This window comes from Octopus bimaculoides, chromosome 3 (assembly GCF_046866305.1).
Source record: "Octopus bimaculoides isolate indiv1 chromosome 3, ASM4686630v1, whole genome shotgun sequence".
Lineage (NCBI taxonomy): Eukaryota > Metazoa > Mollusca > Cephalopoda > Octopoda > Octopodidae > Octopus > Octopus bimaculoides.
This window is the reverse complement of record NC_142930.1, coordinates 141360851-141377636: the sequence shown is the minus strand read 5'-3', so window position 1 is coordinate 141377636 and position 16786 is coordinate 141360851. Positions and strand designations below refer to the sequence as shown.

General features: G+C 34.2%; 1 protein-coding gene and 1 long non-coding RNA gene across 7 annotated transcripts in view; one reads left to right on the top strand and one right to left on the bottom strand.

The window, feature by feature from the left end:
* The window catches only part of LOC106876727 (uncharacterized), a 1066253-nt gene that overhangs the window by 20863 nt on the left and 1028604 nt on the right, over positions 1-16786 (bottom strand). For all 6 annotated transcript variants that reach the window (XM_052966107.2, XM_052966109.2, XM_052966108.2 and 3 more), the window contains one exon: positions 3430-3609. In XM_052966107.2, coding sequence (XP_052822067.1) covers positions 3430-3609 — 180 coding nt within the window. The remainder of the gene's footprint in view (positions 1-3429; positions 3610-16786) is intronic.
* Positions 1-16786, top strand: part of LOC128247403 (uncharacterized) — a 167947-nt gene that overhangs the window by 94244 nt on the left and 56917 nt on the right. The window lies entirely within an intron of this gene.

The following is a 16786-nucleotide window of genomic DNA, read 5'->3' as shown; positions in this document are numbered from 1 at the left end:
ATCTTTTATAAGACCCACAACTAAGATACTCGAAAAGGTACTACCACCTGGACCGTAATATGGGAATAGACATGACTAAGGAATAATTTATACTCACTCATACTCCTAAACTCTCCAACTGGAATCACACCACCAGAATGTAATTCTATGTCTTGCCCAGGATGAATGTTTCATATCAGCATTGCTCTAATTTTACCATTATGAATATTGACTTGTAACATGGGCACAAGACCAGAAATATGGGGTAAGAGTACGGTTGGTTAAATTGACTCCAATATTTGGTTGGTATTTTAAGTTATTGGTCCCAATAGAATGAAAGACAAAGTTAATTTGGCAGAATTTTGGCTAAATAGATTTATCATATTTCTCTGAATAAGTAACCTTTGGATTATTTGATGTGTGTATGAGTGTGCGTGTGAAAACATATACAGTGTATTTAATAATCATCAAAAATCTAATTGAAAATAATTATGCAGTAAGAGAAAAAACTAAAAGACTAATATTTTAATCTTTTTTTTATTACATGTTGGAAACAGCTCTGTGCATTCTTTAGTCTCTCATTAGATCTCTTCAGTGAAGCCTTGACTTCACTGTATTTACAAAAGTAATGATAGAACAATCACAAAGCTGATGTACAATAGTGTGTACATACATACATAAATATATATATATATATATATATATATATATATATATATATATTCGTTTATATTTATATAAGGGCATTACTACAGAATAATGCCACACACTAGACTTCCCAAATAAACACATTTTATTACCGAATGCGAGGAAAAGCAACTATATATATACCTATACAAGGGGAAAAACAAGAAGAAAATGGAGAAGAAATGAATGTAATTAATAATTTATTTCTATGTTACAAAAATATGATAGTTTTTCTAAAAAAAAAAAAAGCATAACAGTACAACTAAATTGAATTACAGGTTGATAGCTCAAAAAATAAAATAAAATAAGGAAACTACATATATGTTTCAGTCCTGTGATTTAGTTGATAGGAGTTTCGAAGAATTTGATTTAATGCTAAGAAAGTTACTAAATTCTAACTATATAGTGGTAGGACTTCTCCAGGGTTAATATAAGAGCTCATGGAAGTTAGGTAATCATTCTTATTTTTAAAAGAAAAAAATTATCATCTTTTTATAACAAACAAATCGATTATTAATTACAACCATTTCTTCTCCATTTTCTTCTTGTTTTCCCCTAATATTGCAGTGAATCTGGTGCAAAGCTTTCATCAGCCTTTGCAGAAAGCTTTTGTCTTTCGCAACACTTGTAACATAGGGAGGGGGATATGCATGGACAATCACTAGCTTATCACAAAAAAGCAACAAAGAAACATAACCTTGTCCAGGCCTGCAGGTATTGTCAACCCTGATAAAAAGAAGCCCAAGATGTGTGTGTGTACGTGTATGTTTATATTGCATCAGTATGAGTTGAAAAATTGGTACATTCAAGCAAATTTATTTTGTGGTGTTAAGTCTGACTCAGTTATTGCCCTTCAGATTAACGTACTTATGCCATTTTGTAAATTATAAATATGATGAAGCAAATATTATGATTGATACATGTGATTGATAACAACCCTTCAGTGTTGTGCTCTGGCATGACCACCTGCTTTGTGGTTATTAAGCTGAAGAATAAATGAGGAATTTAAAAAAATATTTCAAATATTTAATTTCTGAGAAAGTCACTGTTATTGATACCTTAAAAATGAGGATAACACATTTAAAAATAATACATTTCTAAATCTCTCAGTGAGATTTATGCAGTAGTGATACGATGAAGTAGTTGTATGCTGTCAACTTAATGTGACAGTCCCCTGAAGGGAATAATACTACTGTTGTTTAGACCTAGGAAGCTGCATCGCTTCCTGTCAGCCTTGACACATTTCCTGTGCCTTTATGTTTACAAGGGGGAGACAAGCACCTCCACAAGCAAAGACTCAGAAACATGTCTCTGGATGCAGGCTTGGCTGGGTGGAGGTGCTTGTCTCCTCCTTGTAAACATAAGGACACAGGAAATGTATCAAGGCCAACAGGAAGTGGTGCAGCTTCCTAGGTCTAACCAACAGTAGTATTACCCACTTCGGGGGACTGTCACATTAAGTTAACAGCATACAACTACTTCAACAAATTTATGTTTTCAAAAATAGAAATAATACATTTCTAAATCTCTCAGAGAGATTTAGAAATGTATTATTTCTACTTTTGAAATCAGTGAATATATTTCACTAGAATTATTATATGTTTACGAGAGCTTGACAGGCATCTCCAACTAGCAGGCCATGCTACTCCAGATTGATGACGAACAAAGACTCAGAAACTAGTCTCTGGATGCAGGTTTAGCTGGGTGGAGGTGCTTGTCTCCCCCTTGTAAACATAAGGACACAGGAAATGTGTCAAGGCCGACAGGAAGCGGTGCTGCTTCCTAGGGCTAAATAGCAGTAGTATTATTCCCTTCACAGGACTGTCACATTCAATTTATGTTTACAAATGAAATAATAACAGAACACAATCCTTGTCCCATAAAAGCAGAAAAGTATTGAAATTGATAGTTTTGAGTTCATCCTGCCAGCATAGCCATATTTATTCATAAGTTCCACACCAAAACATTGCATGTAATTCTTTATTCCAACTGCTGTCTTATCAATTTCTTTTCATTCTCACAATGCATTAACCAATAACTTTTCAAGTTCCACATAAACTGAGCCAAACTTTTTATCATTTTGTTCTGTCGTGACTTTCAAAAATACTAAAAGAAAATATTTTATTTCTTAGGCACATCATACATAAAACCATATAAAACTATAAAAAGGTTAGAAAGACCAGCTAAATACTCCTCATACTAAACCATGTTATCTTAAAATATATATGGACAGGCATGGCTTTGTGGATAGAGGCACAAGCATTGCTGTGTGGTAAGTAGCTTGTTTCCCAACCACATGGTTTTGGGTTCGGTCTTCTACTATAGCTTTGGCCTGACCAAAGCCTTGTGATTGGATTTGATAGATGAAAACTGAAAGAAGCCCATCTTATATATGTATAGGAGTAAATGTGTGTGTGTGTGTCTTTGAGCCTGTGTTTGTCACCCACCACCACTTGACAACCAGTGTTGGTGTGTTTATGTCCCCATAATTTAGTGGCTTAGAAAGAGAGATCGATGGAATAAGTACCAAGCTTAAAGAAAAAGTACAGTGGTCAATTCATTCGACTAAAACCTCTCCAAGGTGGTTCCCCAGCATGACCGCAGTCTAATGACTGGAACAAATGAAAGATAAGATACTTTTTGACAATCTAGTACCAGATGCACTTAGTCTCTGAAGCAAGATGCAGTGGTCATAAGTGATACTCTTTGATCTTGGGTCACCTTGATCAGGGTTGGTGTGGAGTACAAAGAACAAGAACTTACCTATAATATCAGGATCATGACAAACACTGGCTTTACAGTCTTTGTGGCAAGATACATGGAGCATTTCTGAGGGTAGCTGATCAGGACTGTGTAAACCAAAACTGCTGTTGATTCCTTGTAACATCAAGTGATTGCTATCTTTGTCATGTGCTTTTTGGGAGTTGGAACTGGATTCTTGCCCTGGAAAAGAAAAACAATGTTAAAAATTAATTTAATGTGAAAGCATATTTGCTAAAGCATTTTTTATACTAAAGCAAATTTTAAATAATCTTAACTGCTACATTATATATAAGAACTGCCAAATATCCTGTAGAATTTAAAATAAGTTGAATTAATTATAGCAATTAGCAAGTGTTTTCATCAACTTCAACGTGAACTAATCTAATATAGTCCAAGTTTTATAAACTCAGCTGGCAAAAATGAGTAGTACCTGTATTGCAAAGGGCCAGTCTTGTCGCATTCTTTGTCACTCTAAATCTCCCCGAGGTCTATGTTTAGGGTATGTGTGTCTGGAGAGTTCTCAACCACTTGCATCTTAATTTCACACACAGATTGTTCCCTTGATCAAATCAACTGGAATCTTTGTTGCCATAACCAACAGAGTGCCAGAATACTGCAATGTGCTTGGATTTGTAATGTTAGGATTTTATCTATCTGCAGCTATTTATATTTTATTGCTTGCCTTTTGACACAAGGTCAGCATAACTGGACTATTACATTGTTAAAAATCTCCTCTATTTTCATCTATTATAGGATATAGAAAGAAAAAAAGGAGAACAAATCCAGATCATCTGCCAACAACTGAGAGATGTTTCTCCATTTCTCCATTCTCATATATATATATATATATATATATATATATATATATAAGAAAAGGTGGAGTTTTATTTCATCCTTTACTTTCGGGGGTTCCAAAGGTCGATTTCTAATAAAGATTCTTCATATTACATTGGTAGCTTACTGTTGTAAGAATTTTTCGAATATGAAAATGCTACAAGTATAAGCTGTGTTATGAGCATTTACAGAACACATATCCAATAGAAACTCAACAAACAATTAAAGATGGAGAAGAAAAGGTGTTAAAGGTTTAAAAAGAATTTAATCCATGCATACGATCACTTGAAACAGCAATATTAACATGTGTATAACATGGGAAAAAAACTTAGAAATTAATTTAATTATAATTAAATTACTTACATATTACTGTTATCCTCAGTTTGGAAAAAGAATACATGAAAAAACTACTCAGAAAATTATTATATTTTCACAGAAGACTAGATGGAGTGAATGTCACAAAACATAATCGGATATACATAATATCCTTAAGAAAGATAAAAACATGCTAAGATAGTGTTGCATAAGGATATTATGTATATCCGATTACGTTATGTGACATTCACTCCATCTAGTCTTCTGTAACAATATAATAATTTTTTTATGTATTTTTTTTATGTATTCTTTTTCCACACTGAGGAGAACAGTAATATGTTATTAATTTAATTATAATTAAATTAATTTCTAATTTTTTCCCATGCTATTTAGATGTTAATATTACTGTTCAAAATGATCGTATGCAGGGATTAAATTCTTTTAAACCTTTTAACATCTTTTCTTCTCCATCTTTAATCATTTGTTGAGCTTCTATTGGACGTGTGTTCTATAAATACTCATAACATACCTTATACTACCACCACTGCATGATCTACAAGATGGCCATTGAGAAAGTAAAGGTTGGCCATGTGTATAACCTGGCCTTCAAACCTTTTTGCTCCCTTAATTATAACTGTTCTATTTTGCAAAAAGAGTTATTTTTAAACAGTACACTCTCACACACATACATAATATAGTAAAAGGAAAAATTTTGACTGAGATTATCCACCAAAATATTTAACAAAAACTACATTTAGTGGTGTTTAAAATCTGAAAAAATATCTAAGAGAAATATATCTAATATCAGCTAATTAATTTCCTTAGGGGAAAAAAATAAAATTATGCAAATGTAAGTAGATCCTGTCTTTTAGGCCAACTTGCAAATGGTTATGCTTCTCTGTCAGTTTGGCAAATATTCTTTCTGACATTGGATAACTAATCATTTACAGACATCTTAGATTATCATCAAGAGAATATTGGCAAAAATTCATTGACCAAAACACAAAAACTACTGACACAAACACAATGTTTTTTCCTCCTGTCTCTTCTACTACTTTGTCTCTCTGAAATAGCTAGCAGCATACCACTTCCAATACCACCTTTCTATCAAACCTGCTTCTCTTCCTCACCCTCCTCTTATGGTTTTTATTGGTTCCAAACCCCAGATATTTGAGGAAAAGACTTTGCCTATCTATTTTTGCCAGAGATACAATTCTAGGTTTCCCTTGCTATCAGTGCTTCCTCTATAGTTATTGACTTGCAGAAACCCAAAGTGAACATTAACTGTATCAATATGAGTAACAGTCAGAGAGGAACTTCTCGGGTGATAAGAACTACCTAACTTTTTTCAGATAGTAAAAGAAAATCTACCAACATTGTCTTGTAACTGCTGATCTACAAAGAAGCACAACGTTAATATCAACTGCTCTAGTCTGGGTGAGACTTAAAAGGTAACGAGCACTGTCTAACTTTTTCTACATAACTTTAAAAAAAAAAAAAATATCCGCTAATGCTGCTCTCAAAGTTTTTAACTTGCATAGAAACTGAACATAAAATAGAAACTAACCATTAAAATGCAAACTGAAAATTAAACAACAGTTTCTGAAGGACTTCAAAGGTATTATTGGTTTTGAAAATCATTGACACCACCCAACAGAAGAAATAACATACGTCTCTTACTTCTTGCACTCTTCCTTCTAGCTCATGAAGACGTCATTTCACAGAATAGTTGGTGTGTTTGATACTACGAAGTAGTACCTTAATTTTAGAATGCCTAGTAGCCAGTGAACTTAACAGAGGTAGCAGCTAAATCTTCAATTCACTCTCTATCATCTAATCAAGTGAGGTGCAAGAGAATGTCATTGCAAACGATCAGCTATAATTTAGGAAGCAAGTGAACTTAAAGGGAGTGCCTAACACATTAGCATCTTTTGGTTGTTTAGTGGTTACCTTGAAGATCTTACGGTGATGGCAGTCTATGTATGGGGAACAGGATCAAATGTCTGTCAGTTGACAGCAAGTGACCTTGTCTAGGTCTTGTTGACAGTATTCTTTTTTTATCACCAAATGAAAAAAAAAGAACACTGGGTCATTATGATGGGATAGTCATACATAAAGATTTTTTAATATAGGCACAAGATTGGCTGTGTGGTCAAGAAATTTGCTTCCTCAAGGTTCAGCCCCACTGCTTTGTACCTTGGACAACTGTCTTTTACTATAATTCCAGCGGAGGCGCAATGGCCCAGCGGACTCGCGGTCATAGGATTGCGCTTTTGATTCCCAGACTGGGCGTTGTTAGTGTTTATTGAAAGAAAACACCTAAAGTTCTATGAGACTCTTGCAGGGGGTGGTGGCAAACCCTGCTGTACTCTTTCACCACAACTTTCTTTCACACTTTCTTCCTGTTTCTGTTGTGCCTGTAATTCAGAGGGTCAGCCTTGTCACACTGCGTCACGCTGAATCTCCCCGAGAACTACGTTAAGGGTACACGTGTCTGTGGAGTGCTCAGCCACTTACATGTTAATTTCACAAGCAAGCTATTCCATTGATCAGATCAACTGGAACCCTCATCGTTGTAACCGACGGAGTACCAAGAAGACTATAATCCCAGCAACCAAACTATTGTGAGTGGATCTCGTAGACAAAGACTGAAAAACAGCCCACCATATGTGTGTGTGTGTATGCGTCTTATTATATTGACACCATGTAATAGTTGTGAACAAGCATCACCATCAAATGCATCTAGCTATAGAAAATCTGCCTCAATGAATTCTTTATGACTCATGGAAAAGTGTATGTCAAAATCATGATGGAGATGAATAAGGCCAGAAATTAGGGAGGTTGGAACAGTCGATTATATTAATCCTACACTTAATCACTACTTTATTATTTTATGAATCCAAGAAAGTTGAAAGGCAAAGTTGTCAACTGCAGCATCAATCAACTTCGTTTGTCATATAATTTAAGAATCTTATCAGCAGTAAGCCAGTGAGGGAATCTTTCATGGTTTGGTTGGCATCCTAGTAACCAAATGGTAACCAAATTTCCCTTATATCATACATAAATGGCTATGAAAAAAAGACACATTGGGTAATGCATTTCTGAAATAAGAAAAAATCTGAAAATAAAGTGGATTGACACAGTGAGAATGATTTTAATCAAAGTTTATTCATTCAGAGATGACTTGTGGTTAAATAACTACTGGAAAAATCTTGATTTGCAATGTTTCTCTACAAGTTATTATATATGAAAGATCCCCTTTGATCATGAATGACCATGAGATTGCACCTAGAAAGTTCCCCTCTGAGGCACAAGTCCAGACAAGGTTCTTTATGGAAGAGCAGCAGTCACCCATGTATACCAGCCTCCCTTCTCCATGCCACCAACGTTATCCAAGGGAAAGGCAAAGGCCAATACAGTGGGATTGCAACTCATTTCTACAGCTGAGTAAACTGGAGCAATGTAAGATAAAGTATCTTGCTCAAGAACACAATACACAGCCTGGTCTAGGAATTGAACTCACTACTTCATGATTGTAAACCCAACACTCAAACCACCAAACCATGCATCTTCACAAGTTATTATAATCCCATTTAAATGTAGGATGCAGTAGACAATATAAATCAACCCAAATTCTTTTGACTGGCACTTATTTTACCGACCCTGGGAAGTTGAAATGTAAAGCTCATCTCAGTGAGATTTTGAACTCAGAATATAAAAAGAAAAGAATTTGTCTGGCACTTTGATTTTGCAACTCTACTGCTTTTGAATAAATATTTTTTTTTCCTTTCTGCAATGAAAAACTATAATTAGGATTGGATATATATATAATATTAAATGATCAACATCCGTAAATTTTACTGTTTTATTAGATGCTAAAATCTCTAGAAACAATAGATGCAGCATGGCAGTTTCTAAAAGAAAACAAATTGAAATAATTAAGAGGTTGATATACACATTTATATAACTATCTACATATATATATATCCATTTTCTATGGCAACCTTCCTGAACTAGATAACTAACTTATCTTGTAAAATCTCTTGAAGAGCTAGAGAAAAAATGGTGTGAAATTCATAGCTGTAAACTCGTATGATTGTTGATAAAATGAATAGAATAAATAACCAAGTAAATAAATAGATATAATGGAAGTGGTTGAATATTATAATGAAAGAAGGTCATGTAAGTTAAACATTTCATACATGAGATAGATGCATGTAATTTACTGTCTAAAACAGGAAAACTCATTACAATCATAAAATGGAATATTAATTTAATAAATTTAGAACAAATGGGAAATAAAATGAGAATAAATCAACTTTTATGATGTTCACCATCATGATGATGAAGATAAATGATGATGATAATAATAATAATAATAATAATAATTTCTTTCAAATTATGGCACAACGCCAGTAATTTCGGGACAGAGGACTAGTCATTTGTATCAACCCCAGTGTTCAATAGGTCCTTATTTTATCGACCCTGAAAAGATGAGAGACAAAGTCAGACATAAAGATGGACAAAATGCTGCTAAGCATCTTGTTCAGCTCACTGACAATTCTGCATCCTTTCCACAAGAAGATGCAAGGAAGTTGTGTTAATCTGCTCAAATAAAAACTGAAGCAAGGCACAGTAGAAGTGATGCATATATTTGCCACGCCTGACATTCCAAGGGAAGCTTTCTCTCTGTTCATTTAAGGATGAAATTGGCTATTCTGTGTCTCACTTTGTTTCATTTCCTATTCACTTTGAGTTCAGGACCAAACCAGATTCAAGAAACTTAACTGGATTATTGGTGAAATACTCCATAACACTTGCATTGACATTTGAACATTTAAAGAACTAGAAGAAATACTTCAAGGCATTTTTGTCTTAAGCTCTTATAATTCTTCCAATCCACCAATAATAGCATTAACCAATAATTAAAAGAATAAGAATCTATATTGGAATTTTTTAAATCAAAAGTTTTTTGTAAAATAAATGTAAAAATTTTTTTTTTCCTTTATTTAAAGTGAAGTTTCTATTAGTTCTAGTATGTTATACCTCTAATTTCTACTGCATCAAGATGAAATCAAACTGATGATTACTGCATCAAGATGAAATCAAACCAGTGAAACAGGCTCTAAATTTCTGACAGATCAGCTAGAAATAGCAGCAAAATTTTTTCAAATCCTAACATAGCTAAGCAAGGAAACATTGATAATATAGTTCAAGATATGTTATGCCAAGGAAAGAAAAGTATAATCATAGCTGGAATATCTTTGATTATAATCTATTTGATCAGAGCTGACTGAAGGCTAAACACTAACAACAATTATAATTACAGTAAGTATAGGTACAGGTATGGTTGTGTGTAAAAGGAATTCACCTCACAATCATGTAATTTTAGGTTTGCCCCCACAGTGCTGCATCTTGAGTAAGTATCTTCTACTAGAGAGCCTCAAAAAATGTGTCAACACTTTCACTGACAAGAAAAACAAGCAAGTCTTCATGAATGAAGGTGTTTGTATCAGGCTATGCATTGCCTTGTCACTCTCATCACTGAAAATACAATAAACCAGTGATTGATATATGAGGTAACTTATAACGAAGGAAGTTGTTGTTCACTAATTACAATGTAAAATAGATATTACACAACTTACCTTATCTACTCAGGCACTTACAAACAGTTGTTGAATTACAAAAAGGCTGCACTAACATTCATGAGTGCCATTAGTGGTTATATTGGGAAAGTTATATACAAGTTAGTACAAGTTGTATTTATCAGTCAAATGAGTTTAGCTATGTCTTCAAAAGGGAATTGTTTAAAATTACAAGATACTATCATGTATAGTATTTCACAAGTGGGCCAAAGAGATAGGGAAAAGTAATGCAATGAATGTGAACGATTTTCTAGCAAGAAGCTTAAGTACATGTTGACATTTATAAGAAGCAGATATGTTTGTGTGAATATGGAATTTGCTTTGTAACCGTGTAGATCTGAGTTCTCTTTTGCTGTGTGGCACACCTTAGGCAAGTGTCACCTGCTATTATCTCAAACTGATTAATGTCTTGTAAGTGGAATGCCTTGTGTTAAATGACAACTGCATTGAAACCTGGTCATATATTATCATCACATATATGTGTGTGTTATATGATATTACATTGCTCATTTGTTCTAGCTTCTTCGAGGTATTGCCTTTATAGTAACTTGCTTTCCTTCACTAATCCTTACCTGTTTCTCAGTTAAGTTATATTCCCTTAATATTTGAAAGAGCAGAGCTAGGAGACAATTTACTGACAGGGGAAATGTTAGTAAATATCATTGTCCATGGCCCAATGACTTTCATGTAACATTCAGAAGGTAAATATTCACTTGTGTATTTGCAAACATACACAGGGCTTTAAATGTTAAATATTCCTTAATAACTAATAAACAATCCTTATAATTGGCTGCTTGAGAAGTTCCTTTCACAAGTATGATTGTTAAATGACCTTCTTAACCACCGAGTCATGCCCACAGAAATTTCCCTTCTATTGTACCTTAGACTAGTATCTTTTAGTTTAGTCTGTTATCAACAAAGCCCTCTGAGTAAAATTTGATAGAAATAATACTTTGTGAAAGCCCAAAGGAGGAACAGTTCTAGCTTTTGGAATGGTAGACGTAAACTATTGTTCAATTTAACGCCGCCCTCTGGACTTAGTGTTTTTAGCAGAGTTTAGTCTGTTACAAGCATTTAGTCTTTTAGCATTCAGATTACTGTGTCAAATGTGATACTTATATAGATGTATCATTTTTGAATGAGTCGTGCATCATCATGTAGCTGTGAGATTTCAATGATGCGATTGTTTATCATTAGAATGAGATTATAAGCTAGGTGTGAGAGGCCAGATCTGACCAGTTTCAACACAAAACAGGTAGATTATTTGGGCTGGATATAGCTGGTTTAAATGCTAAAGGGTTAAGCCAGGGACCAGTCAGTGAGGCACTGAAAAGTGTCTTGGGTATTGCAATTCCTACTCCTGATTACAGCCTTAAAAAGAAAATAAATCAGGATTAATTACTAAGTAAAACACAGTAAAAAGATTCCAAATATTGAAGGTGATTGATCCTTAGTAACGTTACAAATATGTGAAAATAGCTATATTTCTTTTATCTTGTCTCAGTTATTAGAGTGTAGCCATACTTGGCACTGCCGTGAAGAACTTTAGCCGAATGAATCAAATCCAGTTCTTGTTTTTATTTTTCTTAAGCCTAGTACTTATTCAGTCAATCTCTTTTTCTGAACCACTAATGTCACTGGAACATAAGTGCACATACAATGGTCTTCTTTCAGTTTCCATCTATCAAATCCATTCGCAAGGCTTTGGTTGGCTTGAGGCCATAGTAAAAAAAAAACATTTGCCCAAGGTACTACACAATAAGACTGAACCTGTAGCTTTGTGGTTGGGAAGCAAACTTCTTACCACACAGGCATGCCAATACCTACATGTTAATCGTTGCTTAATGAAAATTAGCTATAATAAACTAGTGCTGCTGAGCAGCTAGATTTGATGTATGCTCAACTGTTGTTATTTAGCACCAGCTCAGTCTAAATCAAGCAGACTTGTGATTAAAGGGAATTACAACCATGACCATTCTATCTTTCTAGGGTTGCATTGTGCAATGTGTTCAGCTACTTTTAAGAACGCATTGTGATATTTAAGGAAGATATGACTGTTACTTCAAGGAGATCTTGTTTTTACATACAGGAACCTCTATTGAATTGATTTATGTTTAGATGGTTTTATGGTAAAGCCCAAATAAATAAAAAGATGTGGTCCAATTGTTTTTATTTCTAAATCAGGCGACAAGGCAGTACCCATGCATTTTTACAGAGTCTCTAAGACTTATAGGAAAGCAGATGGTGTCCTCAAACCAAAAGTGTTTTCGAGTCAGAGACTTGGCTCAAATGCTCACAACAGAGTGAACTCTGTTAACATTTAGCACATAGAATTGTTTCCTCCGCCACTGCCCTGTTACCACAGAGGAGAAAACTCATATGATGACATTATGCACCAAAAGTGTGCTAAAGTTTAAAGGCACCCATGAACCAAGTGGTGCTGTTAAACTAATCCTTCTGATGGGCTTCTGTACAGACCATATATAAGACTTTGGTGGAGTAAAATCTGTGATAGAATACAATTACCAAAAGTGCTACACAGTGGTTCAAACAAAGAACCACATATTCGCAGATTGAATTTCTTAACCAAGCAGCAATTCCTGTTCTCCTATTGCAAACATTTATTAATTTTTGCACCCATCAATATTTTTCATAGATGTATAGAAAAGAAAAGATGTAGAGGGATATGTTATTTTTAACATTTTGTTTAAAACAAAGAAGATGTGACTGGATAACATTTATAGCGATTCTCACCATTACAATGTGAGATGAGGATAGAGAATGTTGAACTACAATTAGTGATTGTTTTGTACTTGCTTGAATCCTTTCAATCCATAGAAACATAATATCTATTACCTGAAGATAAATATATATTTATAACATAATTAATGTACACACATTCATGCACACATATACATATATTTATAATGAAGAGGTAGGTGAAGGAGATAAAAATGTAGGTTGTAGAGTAGGAATACAATCATAAAATACATTGTGCTGCATCTTTTATATAAGGAAGAAGATGCTTGAATGGAATTTAAAAGTGCAATCTACAAATATCATACTGATATTTTGTGTATTGAGTTGTGTGTGTGTGTATAAAAACAGTAACTCTGAATAAGAGGCAATTCAGACCATGATAACCCTCCATTCCATACCAGAATGGAAAATAAGCATAGAACTATGATCATGGTGGGGGGAGCTCTCTCTCTCTCTCTCTCTCTCTGTATATATATGTGTGTGTGTGTGTGTGTGTGTGTGTGTGTGTGTGTGTGTGTGTGTGTGTGTGTGTGTGCATTAGTAGATACACAGTTTTGAGGTAATTTCAAATGTAAGGTATACCTTTAATAATAAACATATAAATTTAGCTTTATTGGGAAAGTAATTGAAGTGTTTACACAGCAGGTTTTATCTCTCTAAAGGAAAGAAAATCCATATGATCAGTTTCTAGTCCTTTTAGATCCTTATCAGAGAAAGAACACCCCTCGTTTGTCCATAGAGATATTAGTAGCACATAGCTATTTATAGTGAATACAATCTAAAATTCAGCTAAACTGAAGCTAATACTGTGATTGATTTTTCAGAGTAAATTCATATCAATAGAAGCTGGTAAGTTCAATAGATTTTGCAGAAACTGTAGTGACGAGAGTGGACACCAGTTAGCCAAAACAGTCTAGGTCTTAAATGCTTGGTTGCTGTAGTAAATGGATACACTATACTTCAAGGAAAGGCATAACTCTTTAGCATTTAGATTACTCTACTAAATCTAATGCTCATTCATTCACATTGTTTTAAATTAATCATGCATTGTTTCATAACGTCAATATTTCAATGATACTCTTTTACTTGTTTCAGTCATTTGACTGTGGCCATGCTGGAGCACCACCTTTAGTCGAACAAATCGACCCCAGGACTTATTCTTTGTAAGCCTAGTACTTATTCTACTGGTCTCTTTTGCCGAACTGCTAAGTTACGGGGACGTAAGCACACCAGCATCGGTTGTCAAGCGATGTTGGGGGGACAAACACAGACACACAAACATACACACACACACACACACACACACACACACACACACACATACATATATATATATATAAATATATACATATATACGACTGGCTTCTTTCAGTTTCCGTCTACCAAATCCACTCACAAGGCTTTGGTCGGCCCGAGGCTATAGTAGAAGACACTTGCCCAAGGTGCCACGTAGTTGGACTGAACCCAAAACCATGTGGTTGGTAAGCAAGCTACTTACCACACAGCCACTCCTACGCCTGTTTATTTTAAGAATAACAGTGCAGGATAGGAGTGGGAGACCGGATCTGGCTGGTTTGAGCATAAAACAGATAGAATATTTGGGCTGGATATGACCAGTTTGAATGCTAAAATGTTATAGCTGATTGGATGGGTAGGATAAAATAGTATTCAGCACCTACCTTTTACAATCTATCTCAAGATATTCTTGAAAACGGAAATATATCATCATTCCTTTACAGCAACAACTTTACAGTTCAACGAGCAGTACAGTATTCATTAAAGGATGACAAAGTTTAAGAAAGATACTCTTAAGATGTGTTCTTCTCTAAAGATTGGTAATTTGCAGCATTTTTCTTTCTGTTATCAGTAAGTCCACAGTTCTTTATCAAAATATATCTATTCTTAGAAAGGATGCCGATGAGCTAGATACCCACTCTTTTGTTTGCATAAAGGTCAAATTCATCTTAGTGGTTCTTTATATTATTAGCAATGTCTGGTTTTCTAGATTTACTCATGTTTTCAGTTATATTGTTTTAGCAAAATATAGCTTTTATGCTCATACGATTCTTTTTCTTTCTCCCTGTCCTATGTAACTGACTTTCCTCAAAACTGTGTTTCTTTTTCAATTCTATTTTTACACAAGTATTAGCACTTTTGCATTATTTATTAAGACAGATTATCTTATAAATATTGAGGTTACTTCCTGAAATTTAAAGCTGAGAACAGCTATTACATGGTTTCCTTTTCTCACCATGATGATATGATTACATTTTCTTTGGTTCCAGGAAATTTTGATATTGATTGGCATTAAAGAGTTACTGCTGCCACCACCCCACAAAATACATTAGATGTTATTAAATTACATTTTTCTAGCTAGGTTTTAATTTTAATCTTTTCTTTTTTGTAAATTCATATAACAAATGATTTAGGAATTTTTAAAATTAAACGCATTGCCACTTTATCAAAACAAAGACAAGTGATTTAGAACAAGCCACTGAGGCAGCCTCTATATGGCTGCTCAATCTGCTAGAAATAGCACTCAATTTTCCTCAAATAACACACTATCATTTTAATTCAATGAGGCCTTCCTTTCTTTATGAAACCTGAGGTACTCTACGTCTGGGAACATAAAGACAGTATGGGCATGGTAGGAATGTTTTTGATATGAGAATTGCTGAACTGGTGCTGATGTGGAGCACAAGCATCCAGTAAAATGCAGTGCTGTATTTATTCTGGTACCGTGTATTCTGAGTTCAAATCTTGCCATGGCTTACTTGCATGACAGACTTAATCCATCACCCACTTCATCGGTACAGCTAGAGTGCTCCTCAGAGCAGTCTTTGAGTATACCACCCAACCACTCTTTTGAATGAAATTATGAACAAAGTAAACAAGAGATATAAAATGACAAGCCACCTACTATCACCTAAAGCACTTTTGAATAAATGGATAAAAAAATATTTCACTATCACTTTGATTAACACTAGTTTTATTTTAGCTTTAATTACATCATTACTTATAATATCAACCCACTTTCATGAGCTAATGAAGTCTCTACTTCAATGAGCTGGTGAAGAAATCTCAATACTGTCAGTCATACTGCTTTAAAAAGCAACTAAATCTCTTTCAAATCACCGCTAACAATCTTACAAAAAAAATAATGAGTGAGCGGGCTGTGTGGTACCCAGGGGTCAATTTCTATGACTAAAGGGTGATGCCTTAGCATGGCCACAGTCAAATGACTGGAACAAGTAAAAGAATAAAAGAATACCAGAAGAATATTCCATACCACTAAACCAAGGGCATGCTTTGAATATGTACAATGTATTTTATGGCTAAATAGCAATTCCGTTTACGTTTGCGTAACTGATATATTTTTGTTGGATTATATAGTTATCGGTTTTACACTTCTTTCTATATTCAGTTAATGTCACAATATACAAACATTTCTCATGGCACCAGAACACAATTTACAGATCTTTACTTCTTTTATATTTTCCATGAATTTTTTCATGGATCCAGCTAGTTATTATCATTATTTCAGTTGGGAAAGTGTTGAGTCATTGACTTCAAGTTTTCAATGGGCTAATCACAGGTTTGCTGCATTATTTGATGGCCGGCAAGAGTAACAAGGGAGTATCTGTAACTTGGCGTAGAATAAATACATCAAAGGACTTTGCTGGAAGAGTACTAATTTTTTTTATTTTTCTGATTGATGTTTACATCTTTTGCTGATATACATCAGCAGGAAAAATATATAAGTACATACACACATATATATATATATATATATATATGATGGA